Genomic DNA, 16263 nt, shown 5'->3' on the forward strand with positions numbered 1-16263 from the left:
CAAAGACTGTTTTGAAGTCAGAAAGGATTGAAGAGGGTTTCCAGTTATCAGTCAACTGGAAGTGCCAAAACCTAGCCACTGGAAACACTGGATCTGCTAAATTTGCAAACGGCATCAAAAGAGATCACGTATTAGATAAAACAATTCTCCCTCTGCCCTCAACAAAAACAAAATTGAGAAGAAACTATTTTCAATCAATCCCTACTTTCTCCTTTCTGTGCTTCAAGCAATATTCCCCCCCTGTGGACTGAACCCCTGAAACACCTGCTGTAACCAGAGTTGAAGTAACCCAAGCCCACAAACCCAAACCATGAGATTTGCTCAATATCTCTTGTCTCTTTATAGCAAATCCACCACTACAGGAGGCTATGGTAGAGCCGTCTTTTCCTCCTCAGTACACCTCAGTCTAAAGCCTTTAGGAAGCTCAGAAGAGACTGGTGCCTAGTTGGTGTTTCAGCAGGGAAACATCTTTATCTCAGAGGACAAGGAAGGTACAGTTGATTGTTACTGATGGTATTGTGTGACCAACTGGGATGACTATTATTTCTTTATCTTTTAATATTGGGAAGAACGTTAAATTTGACTCAGTTACACTGACCTTATATATCATACTTAACCAAGGTATGCTATTTTTAACATCAGACAAACTCCATAAAACCCAATTCTATATATCTACATCTCTGAATTTAATGCCAATTCATCAGAAGCTCAGCAGTTAAAAGCATTAAAAAATACATATTTGCAAAACATCATGTACCATTCAGACACACCTCTGATTCATCAATTACACCACCTTGAGTGAACAAAGAAAACTGAAAAAGCTCTGGAATTTTTTTAAACAAATGAAACTTGCGCAATTTACAAGATTTATTCTAAATACAATTAAATTGCATTATCAACAGCAAAGCTTATCAGATCTTAAATCTGATCTCAAAGCTTGCATAAGACTGAAGTACCATCCTCAATTACTTTTCATTGTCTTTCAATATAAAGCTCTGCTGACATCAAAATTTGTTCTGGAGATCAAAGAAGTCAACTGCTGGTAAGCTTATAAGATTGGCCAAACACATATGTAACTTATTTTAAAATTACTAAAACTACATGCATTTCATCATCATAAAGCCCCTGTTTACCACTGCCACTTTCATACAGCAATTAGTGATTTATTATGTGTTCTGCACTCTAATCATTACATATTACAAAACTGCACCATCAGAGGAAAAAAAAGTGCCAGCACAGAACCACAGCAGAACCTGTGCAGACATCACAGGCCTTAAAAAGTAAGATTTTTCCTGTTGTTTCATCTGTTTTCTCATCTGCCCACTTAGAGAAACTTTGCTATGAATTAAAGAACACAAAACTAGAGTTGGCCTTGATGTCACCTGATTTGTGGCTAGACTTGAAAGTGTTAAGAATAAATAAACTTTTAGAGTAATCAGTATCTACCGTCAAGAAATGGATTCTAACACTAGCCACTCTAAGCATTAACAAATATGTATGCATATGTGCACATGCCAAATCTAAAAAACAAAAACAAAAAAACAGTACCACTTTTACATGAAAAAGTAAATGTAAGTGGCTTCATTAAAGCCATTACAGCTACTCTGTATCTGAGAATCATCACTGACAGATATTGGAGGACTCAAAAACATCTAGTAAAGTTATTTATAAGTATTCAAAATCCATTAGGACCTGCAGTGAAAATTAAAGGCAGAATTCCTGACCTGACAGAGCTTACAATCTCAATTCTAGAAAACAACTTAGAAAGTCATGACAGGCAAAGTAATATCAATAAACTGTTATTGATAAGAGGGAAAAGTGACAGAAAGGATACTGCAAAGGAGAGATTCTCCTGGAAGCAATGACAAAGCATATGGATATCCACAAAGAGAGGATTACAGACACCCAACACAGATTTACAAAGGACAAATCATGCCTAACTGGTCTAACCTTTTACAATGAATGTGCAAATGGATAAGGGAAGAGCAACTGATGTCACCTACCTGGATTTCTAGACAGGCTTTGACACAGGTATACACACATTGGTGTCTCTAAATTGGAGCAATGTGGGTTTCAGAGATGGACTACTCAACTGATAAAAAACTGGCTGGATGGCTATGTCCAAAGGATTGCAGTCAAAAAAAAAAAAAAAATCAATGTCCAAATGGAGATCAGTAACAACTGGTGTGCTTAGGGTGGAATACTGGGACCAGACTGGCATTGTTCACCTTTGTTAACTACACAGACAGGAGGTTTGAGAACATCCCTCAGCAAGCCTGCAGATAACACCAAGCCAAGTGGTGCAGCTGACACACTGGAGGGAAAGGCTTCCATCCAGAGGAACCTTAACAGGCTTGAGGACTAGGCCCAGGGGAACATCAGGAGGTTTGAGAGCCCCAAGTGCAAAGTCCTGCACCTGGCTCCAGGCAATCCTCAGTATCCATAGAGGTGGAGGGATGAAGGGATTGAGAGCAGCCCTGCAGAGAAGGACTGGGGTCATTTGTGGATGAAAAACTGGATATGAGCTTGCAGCCCAGAAAGCCAACAATGTCCTGGGCTGCATCAGAAGGAGAGTGGCCAGCAGGGTCAGAGAGGAGATTCTCAATGTAGTCTGGTCTCCTGGCATCCCCAGCTGGAGTGCTGTGTCCAGTTCTGGAGCAACGGTTTTAAACTGAAAGAGGAGAGGTTTAGATTGGACATACGGAAGAGATTTTTTTTCTGTGAGGATGGCAGGACACTGGAACAGGTTGTCCAGAGAACTTGTGGGCACCCCATCATTGGAGATATTCAGGGCCAAGTTGGATGGGGCTTTGAGCAACCTGTTCTAGTGGAACTTGTCCCTGACCACAGCAGGGGAGTTTAATGAGATGATCTTTATGGGTTCCTTCTGATCCAAAGTATGCTATAATGCTACAGTAAAATGTGATACTAACTGGTTTATACATGCTGGAACCCTATCATGTTCTAATTTGAATCTCATTTCTCAAAATTCCCTTCTGAAAATTCAGGGAAAGTAAGCATTAGACACAAAAATGGTCACAACACATCTGTTAGAATAGCCACGAACAGTTAAGACTGTTCTAGCTGGAAAACAAGTGATAAAAGTGAGAAGCAGTGGAGGGCAAAGAGCCTGTACTTAAACATACTGAAAAGAGTAGCAAAACAATGAAACAAAACTCTGATAGGTACTACAAGGTTAACATTTGCAATAAAGCAACATTTGCCACAGGAGGGAAATGACTGAAGAAATGAACAGATTTTGATCACAGGATTCACAAGAAAACAGAATATGCAAACACTACATTGGCAAGGCTAGTTTGGCATGACATTATACAGCTTGAGTATCCTTTCCAGAGCAGAAACAGAACTTACTTGTCATTACACTGACTGTCTATTTTTCTCTCGACTAATTTTGTTCTGAACTGTAAAAATCTTTACAATTCATTTTGAGACAAAACTAACATTTCTATTCAGTTTTGGAGTAGGAAAGCTGAAAAGTATTACTTCGCTTTGGGTGTAAAGGCCTTCAGTTACTACCACTAAATTCCTGCTGTAGTTTTGCTAGATTTCATCTGCTTAAGTAGTTTAAAGCTCTGTTCCATTTCTCTTGTTTTTCATTGCATTTGGGAACTGAGCAAGGGCTCCTTTTCATAGGAACACAGAAGCTTAAAATCCACGTAAACATGATATTAAAACAATATACAAGCCTAATAGGAACTGTCTTACTCTGGTACAGGAATGATTTTTCTAGCCTAACTGTAACAAACTCCATGCAGCTTTAGAAACTAAAAAAGATACTCTATATGAAAGTAAACAATATCCACAAAGGAGCCATACTCTGTATTTTCTAACATTAAATGCCAATTTAAAGTCTTGTGACATTTAAAATGGGTCACAGCTTTTAAAGCTTTAGCTGGACACAGGAATTAAGGTCTAAAATGGCATATCATTATTAGTGCAGTTATCTTCTGAACAGGATTCCTTCCAGAGGATTTCTTGACTTCTGGAAAACCAAGAGAATACCAGCAGCTACACAAATAACACCAACAGAAGTCCCTTTATGACCACCTTACTCTTGGGGTATGAATCAATTTCTGTGCAATTTGCTAAGTCTACAAGGCAGAAATAGAGAGGGTCTCTATATCTACTTAACAATATGAGAGTTATTGCCTTACTACGGGTTCATAGACAGAAGTTAAGAATGAAAATTCCAGCATCTGCTAAGGAATATCTCCCTACTTTTTTTAATATTTGAAGGATGCTAATTATTTTTGCAGACCTCTGCATCCTGAATATATTCTACCCATGGTTGGGAAACCATGTGGTATGTTCACCACAGCTCAACATACTTTACATCATCTCTTTTTAACTTCCAGATATGTTATAATGCAGCTGGGGTATTACTTAAATACATACTGTATTTCTTAGTTTATCAGTATTCTAACATTTGACTACTCTAAGTTAGTATTCCCCCAATGGACAGCCCAGCATTACAGATCTAATTCTCATCCCAAATGAGTTTTCAGGATTATGTAATGGAGAAATAACTTTATGCCAAGGCTGAATATTTTGCATAAAACCAAATTCACAGAAATACATGTTAACATACAGAACAAACAACTATATACTCGTACATCTGCTGATAACCCACAACTCCCAAGAAATCTCCTTACATTTATGGCTAGTGCACACAGCTGGTATTGTTCTAAGGTGATGATTTCGTGGTAACAAGGTTCTTGTGCCAACTTCACAATAGCATTCCCTGCAGCCAGCCGCAAGCGAGACATATCAGGTTTACTGAAAAACAAGCACACAGATTGTGAAGGTTAATTAGCAAAAAAATTATGCAATTATTTGACTTAATTTAATCCAATAAGTGTGCATCACTGAAAAACAAGTATTTAAAAGGAAAGAAATTACTGTGAACTTAGCCACCCTCATGCCAGCAGAAGATTTGAAGCCTGAAATGATTTTCATAGCATCACATTTTAAAGCCTATTCCCACTTACCATTACCTGGTCCCAACCTGACAATAAAAATTTTCCATCAAACTTTCTACAAGTTCCACACGGGTGTGAAACAGCTCTAGCTGTGCATTGAGCCAGGACAGTCCATATTGCCCCTCAGAGACCATATCTAGCAGTAAGATACTTGTCTTCAGCTTGCTGGTCCTCCTTCAGCAGGGGAGTCCTGCCAAAGAAGTAGCCAGCCCATTTCTAGTCCCCAGAGTTGCCAAGTTTTCTAGCTCAAAAGCAATGCTTCAGGCCAACATAAATTGCAATTAATTAGACACTGTAATACATGACTATGTGAATTTTATTTTAAGAGAACAGCAAAATTTCTTTTGAATACAACCACTGAAAATGTTTATCAGATGTGTGGCAAATTTTCTACAGCACAGAACTATGGCATTCTAAACTCCAAAAGGTTTTAAACAGTTTTTCTCTCAGTGAGCATTAGTTTAAGAAAAAATACAGATAGTATTTCAAGAAAATCTCAACTTCATATCTAATATTGATACTTTCAGCAACTGCTAGTGTCTTCTGATACTGATATAGTCTTATTTTATGTTTAGTATAGACTAAAATCAAAATCCTGTTACAAAGACATGAAAGATTCAACCTAGGTGTTCTACATAACCACAAATAGAAAATTTGTATAATCTTGAATTTTGTAGGACTGTTATGACTTATAAAATTAAAAAGAAAGACTTGGAAAGAACAGTTGAGATACTGTTTATTGATAAAATTCAGTATTAAAAAAATACAGGACTTGTGAATTTAACCTACATATGCTAACAACTTGAAGAAATCAGTTGTTGATTTATAAGCAATTCAAGAAAGTCATCAATCCTACTGCTTCAAAGTATGAAGGATGAACAAGAGAAGGGATTTGCTGTCCAAGTGGGACCTTGCCTTCACCTGACACTCTAGGCTAAACCATGCTTTGAAGTAAAAAAAAAAAATCCCTTACACTGTCACTGAAAGGCAGAGTTGTGTAGATTTCAAGAGGCATAGGCGCAGAGTCACTTTTAGGGCTGATGAGGGCAATAACACAAAGAAGATTACAACATGACTGGTGGCCTCAACTTCATCAAAGGCTCCTGAGCCCTGCCACTTTCATTTAATTCAATTATCTTTATCAAATCATTAAACATCGTTTAAAAGACAAGTGCAAGCCATGAACACTAAAACTGACTCACATAGAATGACCTCTATCAAGTAAACATAACAAAGGTTATGCTCTGTCTGAATGGACAACTTTACTCTTTTCAAAATCTACTCCAACTCAGAAGGAGCAGTATCAGGTTTGCACAGAAGGGACACAGTAAGCATTGCCAGAAAGAAGATATCCTTATTGCACTCAATGGGTGAAGAACAAAGGTCAGGAAGTGTCAGCAAGTTCCATGCAGAACTGACAGGCCTGAAACATCATCTCCTCTGCTTCAGGTTTTGAGAGCAATTGCTAATGTAGGCAGTGTAGCTCACAGAGACAATGGACTGGGCCTTCTATCAGTTTGGCACTTTCCTGAAAAGCAATAGTGAGAACCACAAAATAATTATTACATGTCCTGTCAACAGGGCTCTTGCCCCATTCAGCACTGGGTGCACATTTCCCCTAGACTTCCTTTTGTCACTCAGAGAAGCTCTTCTGGTTGTCTCTGTCACTTCTCATTAGATTTTATCCCAGTTGGGAGTTGGCTTTCCTAACTGTACTCAGTTCTCAGACGTTCTCTGCATTCCTGCCAGATTACCCATCTCTACTTCCTCCTTCATACCTCATACAACCATAGAATAGTTGGGCCATAAGGGACCATTAAAGCTCATCTAGTCCAACCCCCTGCAATGAGTAGGTACTTGGGAGGCCTGTCCAACCTGATCTTGAATGTTTCTAGGGATGAGGCAGCTATCACCTCCCTGGGCATCCTGTTTCAGTGTTTCATCACCTTCACCATAAAAAAAAAGTCTTTGCTCTATCTACAGGCTCCCTTTAAGTACTGACAGGTCACAATAAGGTCTCCCCAGACCCTCCTCTTCTCCAGGCTGAACTCCAACTCATTCAGCCTTTTCTCATAAAAATGCTCTAGCTCTCTGATGATTTTTGTGACCCTTCTCTGAACATGCTCCACCAGGTCCATGTGTTTCCTCTGCTGAGAACTCCAGAGGTGGATGCAGTACTTTGGGTAGGGTCTCACCAGAGTGAGTTAAAGAAGCAGAATCAAATCCCTCAGCCTGCTAACCATGCTTCTTTTGATGCAGCCCAGGACATAGCTGGCTTTCTGGGATGTAAGCACAGATTATTGACTCATGTCCACCCTTTCATCCACCAATGTCCCTAAGTACTGCTCTGCAGGGCTGCTCTCAATTGCTCTTTTGTGTTTGAATTTTGCCAGGAGCCTCTTGCTCATCCAGGTACAGTTTGCTGCGTCTGACCTTCTGCTGTGACCACTTTTGAGCACTGAGGGATAATTTTTGAATACTAGGTAACTAGCTTTTTTCAGCCCCTCTTTCCTCCAGGCCTTATCCAATGGGACCCTACAAGCACATTCTTGTAGAGACCCAAGACTGTTCTCCTGAAGTCCAGTCCTATCTTGCCTTCTGACTCCCTTCTTGCCCTCAGGATTTTGAACCCCACCATCTTAGAGTCATTACAGCCAAGGCTGCCTTCAACCTTCACATCCCCAGTAAGCCTATCCTTGCTGGCATGTATGGGGTCCAACAGAAAGCCTCTCCTCATCAGGCCATCTACCAGTTGTGTCAGAAGGTTGTCATCGATGCTGCCCTGGATTGTTAGGCATTGTTGTGTTGATCTTCCAGCAGAAATCAAAGAGGTTGAATTTCCCCACGAGGGCCAAAGACTGCATACATTAAGTTGTTTTCAGCTGTTTAAAGGCCTCATCCACTTGCTCTTCCTGGTCAGGGGTCCCATAGCAGACACTCACCACGATGATACCCAGAGCAGTCTACTCTTCAGTCCTAACCCATAACATGTCCACTGGCTCAACATCCATCCAAGATGCAGAGCTCCAAGCTCTGGGATTAAAGAGTTATCTCCACAGCAACATCACATGTCACTGCAGCTTTCTCCCTGCATGAAAGGATCCCTCCCTAGCTCTCCATGAACTTGATTTAAAAATGGAGAACTGATCACATCACTATATAAAGTTTCTACTTTTACTTTGGAGTAGAAAAGGAGCAGGAAAATTAAATTTCTAAAACAGTAAGGAATAATAATTCCAAGCATGAAAATACACAGGGTCACAGAACTGATCCATTCACTAACTACTGCATAAGCCAACCATTTGCTCCAAGTAGTTGTGCTGAAAATCTAAATTACTGCCACTCAACTCCCTGGCAACGGCCACAAATGGTCACATTACAGAACTTAAAACTATGAAACAATTATTTACAAAGAACTTTAGGACAGACTACATAGTTGCTACAAAGATAATATACTAGACAGCTTTCAGGTCTGCAATTTTGCACATACACAGTATGGGTTCTATCTGCATAACTATGGTATAACATTAACTCTACCTGAAAATAAAAACCTTTTTAAAAACACTGGCACAATCTACCCATGCCTTTAACGGCTTTTGTAGACATAAATTTTCAATGTTTGGCAAGCAATAGTAGCTGACAACTTGTCACTTTTCCTACCACAGAGGATTAAGAAGATATCCTGAAAAACAAGTTGTCTAACAGTCACCTAAAAGGTAAATTATTTATTGAGACTTAATCCTGTTTACACATTTCCTTCTAGCTTTCACTTTTAGAGACCTCAAGGGATTAGCCTGCCTCCAAGCAGAAGTGTCTTGTGTACTAAGTATTTCCACCTGGTTTATACAACACACTATTATTCTTTATTAGAAAGCCCACCTATTGGCATTTGGCATACACAGAAATTGGTACACCAGGAACAGCAAGCTGTCAAAAAATTAAAACAAATTTTTGGAAGGAGGAAGTCGCACAATTTATTCCTGCTATATGAGTAATGGCCTATTGAAGAGAGAAATAAAAGCAAGAATATAAAACCTAAAATTCAGCTGTGTACAGTGTTAAAAAACCTGAGACTCAGCAAACTTACGTAGGAACCAGCCAGGCTTACCATCACATCTTATTTCATAAGATGAATAAATTGTTAAGCAGTCTAACAGAATAGTCCCCCACTCCATCATCACAGACATGAAAGCATTATCATCTGTTACATACCTTATTTTCCCCTGCTCTGTTAAATCTCCATCACTGTGTAATATTGTTGTTAGCAATCTCAGAGTGGAAGTTCCTGACTTGCTGTGGTTGTTCTTCATTCCTAGCAACCACCGAACCATCATCTTGATGGCCTGAATCTGAAAAAAAACCAAAAATTATACCAAATCAAATCATATCATAAGCCTCATTTTCAAAATAATCTTTATCTTAATTTAATCACATAGTATTTTTTTCCCAAGTGCTTTTTGCTGGTACAAACATAAGTCTGTCAAGACTGCAAAACATCATTTAAATACTGAAAGATAACTAGACATACTCTCACTAGACAGCAACTTTTCACTGAAAGTCTCAAGCACGTATTAGAGCCAATAAAAATCACACATTTAGTTAAAGTTTGAGCTGCTGCTTCTACAAGCAATCACATATTTTGTCCTTTGAAAACATTTTCTTAATTGAGCTTTCATCCATTAAATACTGTGAAACAGGCTAAACAGTTTATACTTATTAAGAGAATGTTACTGGATCAAAAAGCAGAACACATTTTCATCTTTATATATTACTACAATTCACAGAATATTCTGAGTTGGAAGGGACCCACAAGGATCAACAAGTCCAATGAATGAACCATACGGGGACTGAACCCATGACCTAGGCATTAAATTCCTGTGCCCTCTATATTCTCTATTTATCTATGTAATATTTGAGCTTAAATTTAAGACACATACTTGAAAAAACACTTAATAGACATCTTGACTGCTAAGAGTAACAATCTGTAGTATGACAACTTACCCTGGAAAAGGATACTTTTTTCATAGCTACTTAAAGAAAAGTCTCAAAGTCAGTTACACGGGATAACTTGGTTCTGACAATGGAAACACCAAGTGTTTTGAGGCAAGCTTCTGCCAGTATGCAGAATCCAGTGACTACTATGAAACGCTGAGTAATTTCATTTTTCTTTAGTGAAAATAAGACATCCATTTGGAGATAAAGTTTGCTTTAGTATTTGAATCCCTTTATCCTTTCATATGACAGCAGAGACAATAAAGAAAACAAACAAGAGTATCTTCTTAAAGCAAAAGGAAAATGCTCATCTGAATCACACAGACATCCCTTAGCAAAAAAAAAATAAAAATAAAAACATTGAACTCTGAAGATCAAAACCCAAAAGCTTTAGAAAACTCTTTTCATACATGGTAACTTCAAATATTCTCATTAGTGGGAAAAGAAATTCTAGTAACTTCTATGTAAACATTCACAGTATCACAAAATCAAATTTATCATACCATAATCATCTATTCCTTGCAACAAACTGACCAAAATGGTCCCATCAGATCTCAGTTCTAGAACTATCACTTATATGTGAGTTTAGTTTTTAGGGCTGTAGTTCATTTGCTCCACCTTATTGGGTAACAACAGAAAGCTGTAGGATGTGCGTCTCTCCAGAACTCAGAATGAAAATAGAGTCTGAGGAACAGAAATGAAATTGTCTTCCCCTCACTTTCAAAGGGCCTTTTCCATTGGAAAAGCTCTAAATATACACCAGAAGATTCTAATAGCATCAAAACAAATATGATAATTGTAATACAGCAATAATAGCATCAGATCTTTTCACAGCTCACAAATTCAATTTATTCATGTCATAACCAGGACTTGCAACCATTAGTGCCTCCCATTTGTTGGGGAGACGGAAACATGACAGATCTTCTTCATCTTCAAATAAATGATGTATTTAGACAGGGAACAGACACAGGCTACTTAGTCCCCTGATCAATTTCAATCTGCTTCTAGTAACTCCCTCCGTAATGTCTTTTCCCCAGTTTTATTATCCAAACCTATTCTAGTCTTCCTTCCATGCAGTCAAGTCCAAGTCCCGTCTCCTTCAGAATTTTAATCCGACCCCACTAGTTTCCCTATTTCTTTGCCTGTGTTAATGATGATACGATGACATTCCAGCAACCATTCCAAATTAAGCATTCCCAAGAAATTAGTACAGGGCATGAGAATTCCCCCAGTGACTACTACTGATTACCTGAAGACTTTGTTAAACATAACATGAGTTTGGACTGCTGTCATGTTTTAAATTCTCCCTTGGCAACCAAGCAGTGTAGCTATTAAAGGATAATTCCAGTTGGAATAAGTGTTAGGACGTCTCCAGTTCAATCTCTTGTTCAAAGGAAGGTCAGCTATGAAATTGCACCACATTGGTCTCCATTTTATGGACTGTGGTGTCAAAAGCCCTCCAAGAATGAAAACTGCACAGACTGTCTTGGCAGCCTCTTGCTACCTGTTGCATGTCTGACTGTTCTCAGGCTTTTCTTTATATTCAATCTGAACTTCTTGTTCCAATTTGTGTTCTATGAGCCTAGAATTCTCCTCTGAGATGATAAATTATTATACACAACATGAAAATATAAGAAAGTAAAGATGAGACAGAACCATATCAAAGACAACACTGTCTTTCTGCTACATCACCATTATGACAGCAGCTGGCTCAAGTTTCTAGTGCCTGAGGTTTCAGAGCCACAAAGGCTGCAAGTTTGTGCAGTAGCAAAAAATGAAACAAAGCCCACTTTGAGCATAGTTAGAGAAATATTATGAGGAATCTTATATTCCAGTAATATGGAAGGAAACAAGAAATATCACTGCTACTACACAAGCCTTAATCCAGTGCACAGCACTCATTACAGGTCACTGCCAAGAGAGATTATTGCTTTAGAATTCAAGTGCCAGGTGTAGGAATTCCAGTCTAACTCCTACAATCATTAAACCAATTAATAGTTAATACTGTACTGAAACATTTCTCTTCAGACAGCCTTCCATTTAAGGTTTAGCACCCGAACCTAAGGCTGTCCTATATCAGTCTACATCTGCTAGGCTGGACAATACTAAAATTTAGTTTTCATCAGTCTTCTGCCCTTTCATACTCCAATTTGCTAGTTTTAAAATCCCCACTAGATATATAATAATGTTACACAAGGAAAAAAGAGGCTTTCAAAACCACAGTAAAGAAAAGTACACTATTACAGAGAAATCATTTATAAACTAATGGCATGGTCTGCAGCATACATTAAGTTTAGGCTCCTCAGTAGTAATAAATGCTAATTAAATTTGCAAATCAATTTTCACAATAGCCTGTTTTCATCTGCAAATAAAAGCTTCTTCCAGTTTTCAGCTTGGCTTCAACTTCAAATTGCCTTAAGAATTTCTGCAGATTAATTCCCTTACAAATAGCCAAATGTATGAGGAGTTTCATCAATATAAAAGTACATTTTAGAGAATTACTACAGCTTCATAAACAATTTAAAATAATTAAGAAAAACAATATTTACTATTTCACGTTAAATGTACAATCACTGGAATGAAATCATGTCTATTTAAAACTAGCACTTCATTAAAACAAAGGTGCATTCTTTTAAAAATTTTTGGAGTATACTGTGTAACTATGGAATTGCACAAATACGAAAAATATCCTTTGTGTAGTCAAACAACTAAAATCAACAAATCAACTCCAAAAAGCCCCCAGCCTTTCCAGTATCAAGTTCTGTACCAAACTGCAAACCAAAGTACTTACTAACCAGCAGAAAAGAAAGTCTGCTAGGAAGAGTACCAGAGCAACTTTACTCAAAAGACATTAGAAACTAAACAACTTATATAATATAGAGCATACTACAAGACAAGCATCTCATTCTGAAAGAAGTGAAACCAAAAATCTGTCCCTGTTCTGAAGGGCATTGAAAAACAAATGAAGACATAGAATATATTTTCCACATCGTGAATCTATTTATAATTAATTGAAAAATTGACTGACAGTATCTCTTACCGGTACAGAAAATGCAACACACTTACTCCAAAATAAGAAAAAGCTTGAAATGACATTTTTAGGTAAAGTACCAAAACAAACTTCCCACCATTTTAAAGTGATTTTTTTTTTCTTAAATCCAGGTTTTTCTCAGATACATACTGCACACATAGAAAAATAAACAATGTAACATATTTATTCATTTAATGAAACTGACAAATCCAAATCCCATTTTTCTTTTTCCAAAACAACACTGAAAATTCCACAGAAAAGCAAAAACTTTCAACAAAATTTCTATAGTATTTAACTCCTACCTTGAAGAGGAAGGGAAAAAATTTTACTTGAAATAATCCAGCTATCATCACAGTTAAGTGTCAGAAAACAAAACTAAACCTATAAAGAGCTTATATAAAAACTTAATGAAATTGAATGAATTGATAATGAAATTAATAAATTTATGCATAAAATAATAATTAAAAAATATGTTTCAAGAGAAAATCCTTATTAAGTATTACAAACATAACAGACATGTAAACACAGTATGTGCTACTTACTTTAACAAGGGTTTCAGGAGACACTTCTTCATCTGGGACCCAAAGTTTTGTTGTCTTTTTTCCTGGAAGCTAAACCAAATGTTACATTTGTTACGCTACTGTTACTCTTTTGTGAAACATGTAACCTCCTCTTTCCTGTTTGCTTCTGGAAGCAATTAGGCAGCACTCCCTGGTCAGCTTTATGCCTTCTGTATCTCACAGAAGTAACCACTACAGAAGTGAGATACCTCACTATCCAAGCATCAGAAAATGTAAGATTAGTAAAGGGACTGGCTGTTGTTATTACCTGAAAATTATTCCTTTAGAACGTAATAGCTATTACTTTGAAAATAACTCCCAGTTTTTCCATATCCAGTAGATTGGAACCTCACACACATTTCACTGTTTTAGACAGTGTATCTTTCCCCAAGCAATTTCTAACAATGCACAAGTTCATGTTTTGACTTCATGATCACTTTATGATCAATACAAAATTGTTCAAAATATTAATATTCAGTCTTCCATCTAAATACTGTATTTTAATTTCAAACGTAATATATTTCCTAAGCTTATAACTCACTCAAGGTAAGAAACAGAGTGAAGTCATAACAATTTTTCCCTTTTTAACCAAAGCCAAGTCATGAGTGACGAAATACTCATGCTATGCAGCTCACCACTTTTATAATATTCCCAAATTAGTAGAATTCTCCTTTTCTGTACCATGGGTTTTCAATGCAGTCAAACTACATAAGGAAATAAAAAAACAACCATATACAAAAAGCAGAACCAGCATGCCAAATACTTTCCCAAGCACTTGCTGAGTATGATACTACAGGAAAAGCATACTCTCAATAAAAGGTTTTAAAAATACTCACCCTATCGTTCATTAGCAAATCTTTAACAATAAAAGTAGCAACCAAAGATTTCAAAGGGGCAGCAAATTGGTCAGGTGCAAGCATGGCTATATGGCCAATAGTAACCAATGGCGTAATGAGGTGCTCAAAATTGCTTGGATCCAGACTTTTATGCAGTGGCTAAAAAAAAGGCAACAAATTCAGGTATTACTGATATAATCTGTGTCTTATTGAGGGGATGGGAATGTCAGCTTCTTACCAGGTTGTCCATGTCTACTTTAGAAACACAATTTTAAAAGAACTATTGATTAATTTATTTTAGAGATACATTCACCTACCCATCAAGTCTTCCTCAAGTCAGAGGAAACACGAAGATGACAGACAAAATATTTATCACCTCTGGATAGTTCAAAAAGTGACAGCTCAAGCATGACCATTTAGGAAACAATGGATTAAAGAGCCTATTTTCTCACGATAGCAATTCCAGTAACGGACTATGATTCAGCCTTCAAGATAAGAGGCTGATGGCCACTAATTAAAACGTACATTTACAGTTATAGCTATAAAATTTATTTAGTCTGTACCACAATTCAGTTTCTCATAATTTCTGCAATCATTTAAATACTTTTGACCATTCTCAACAGGGGTAAGAAGTAGCATATGGTTCCTCTTTCCATAAACAGTTCATGGTTCAAGTACATAGCCCAACATTTGTTTTTATTCTATCATCTCTTAAAACATAACCTAAAACATGATGAATCATGAGATCCAAGAACACCCTCTACTACCATTCAGGCCAAAATCATGTAAGAACAAAAGGAAAGGGGGAAAAATGTATTTCCTAAATATGCTATAACTTGCAACTACACCCCTTACTTTACATGAGCAATATAAAACATCAGCAAAAGTAACTTAAATATTTAATGTTACCTCAAATATCTGTGCAAACTGTGTTTCTTTGCTGGAAAATATCGCATGGATGCAGTGAATAGCATACTTGGCTTGACGAGGAGGTCCCTTTTTAGCTTTATGATGCAACACTGGAAGCAAAGCACTAAACAGTTGTGTAACAAAACAAATAGACAAACAGACCAAGAGATAAGTAATTTAACAAACTGAAAACCTTCCAAAACATGAAAGTAGCTAAGAAGTACAGATATACATATAAAAACCACAGCACTGCTGCAAAAGAACTAATTGCTTTTGTTAGGGTAATTTCTTCAAAAAATAGAAGAAAAAAATTAACTTGCAAGCAAAAAACCCCTGGTTTTTGTTGATAATATATCGTGTAGTAAAATAGGCATTCATATCTGCACAGGTACCAAATGCTCCTTTGGAAATATTTTTGCCTACATATCACCATTAAATTGCAAGGAATGCATCACTACTTGGGGTATATTCATTTCACTTCCATTCTTCAAAATGCACTACATGTTAGTCTTTCAAAATCTCATTTTGGAAGTAATACTTTCTTCCAAAAGAATGCAGGATAATGCTACAGCAGATGAAAGGAAGAGAGAGAGCTTCCAAAATCCTATACGATAAAGATCACTGCTCAGAGTAAGGTGAACAACTTACGATCGTATGTGAGGAAAGTCTTCTTCAATTTTACTTCCTGTATTTTTGAAAATTTGTAATGCAGCTTCTGCCACTTTTTCATCATCCATTTTCAAGCAAGCGAGGAGAGATTCAAAAGTTTCAGCTGAATGAAATGAGATAGGGTGTGTAAACGAAAGTACCTGCCAAAATATGATGAAAGCCATGTTAACATTTTTTAAAGGTCCTAGGACACTTCATCAAGAGTCATTTTCCAATGTCATACTGGAACATTTATAGTACTCTCCCTGTTTTTGACCCATGATGCA

General features: G+C 37.2%; 1 protein-coding gene across 5 annotated transcripts in view; it reads right to left on the reverse strand.

Moving 5' to 3' along the window:
* The window catches only part of PDS5B (PDS5 cohesin associated factor B), a 101996-nt gene that overhangs the window by 22812 nt on the left and 62921 nt on the right, over positions 1–16263 (reverse strand). For all 5 annotated transcript variants that reach the window (XM_086881623.1, XM_086881625.1, XM_086881624.1 and 2 more), the window contains exons 19-24: positions 15977–16137; positions 15329–15452; positions 14420–14578; positions 13566–13634; positions 9213–9349; positions 4674–4797 (exon numbers count right to left, since the gene is read on the reverse strand). In XM_086881623.1, coding sequence (XP_086737749.1) covers positions 4674–4797; positions 9213–9349; positions 13566–13634; positions 14420–14578; positions 15329–15452; positions 15977–16137 — 774 coding nt within the window. The remainder of the gene's footprint in view (positions 1–4673; positions 4798–9212; positions 9350–13565; positions 13635–14419; positions 14579–15328; positions 15453–15976; positions 16138–16263) is intronic.

This window comes from Cyanistes caeruleus, chromosome 3 (genome assembly GCF_971803275.1).
Source record: "Cyanistes caeruleus chromosome 3, bCyaCae1.hap1.1, whole genome shotgun sequence".
NCBI lineage: Eukaryota > Metazoa > Chordata > Aves > Passeriformes > Paridae > Cyanistes > Cyanistes caeruleus.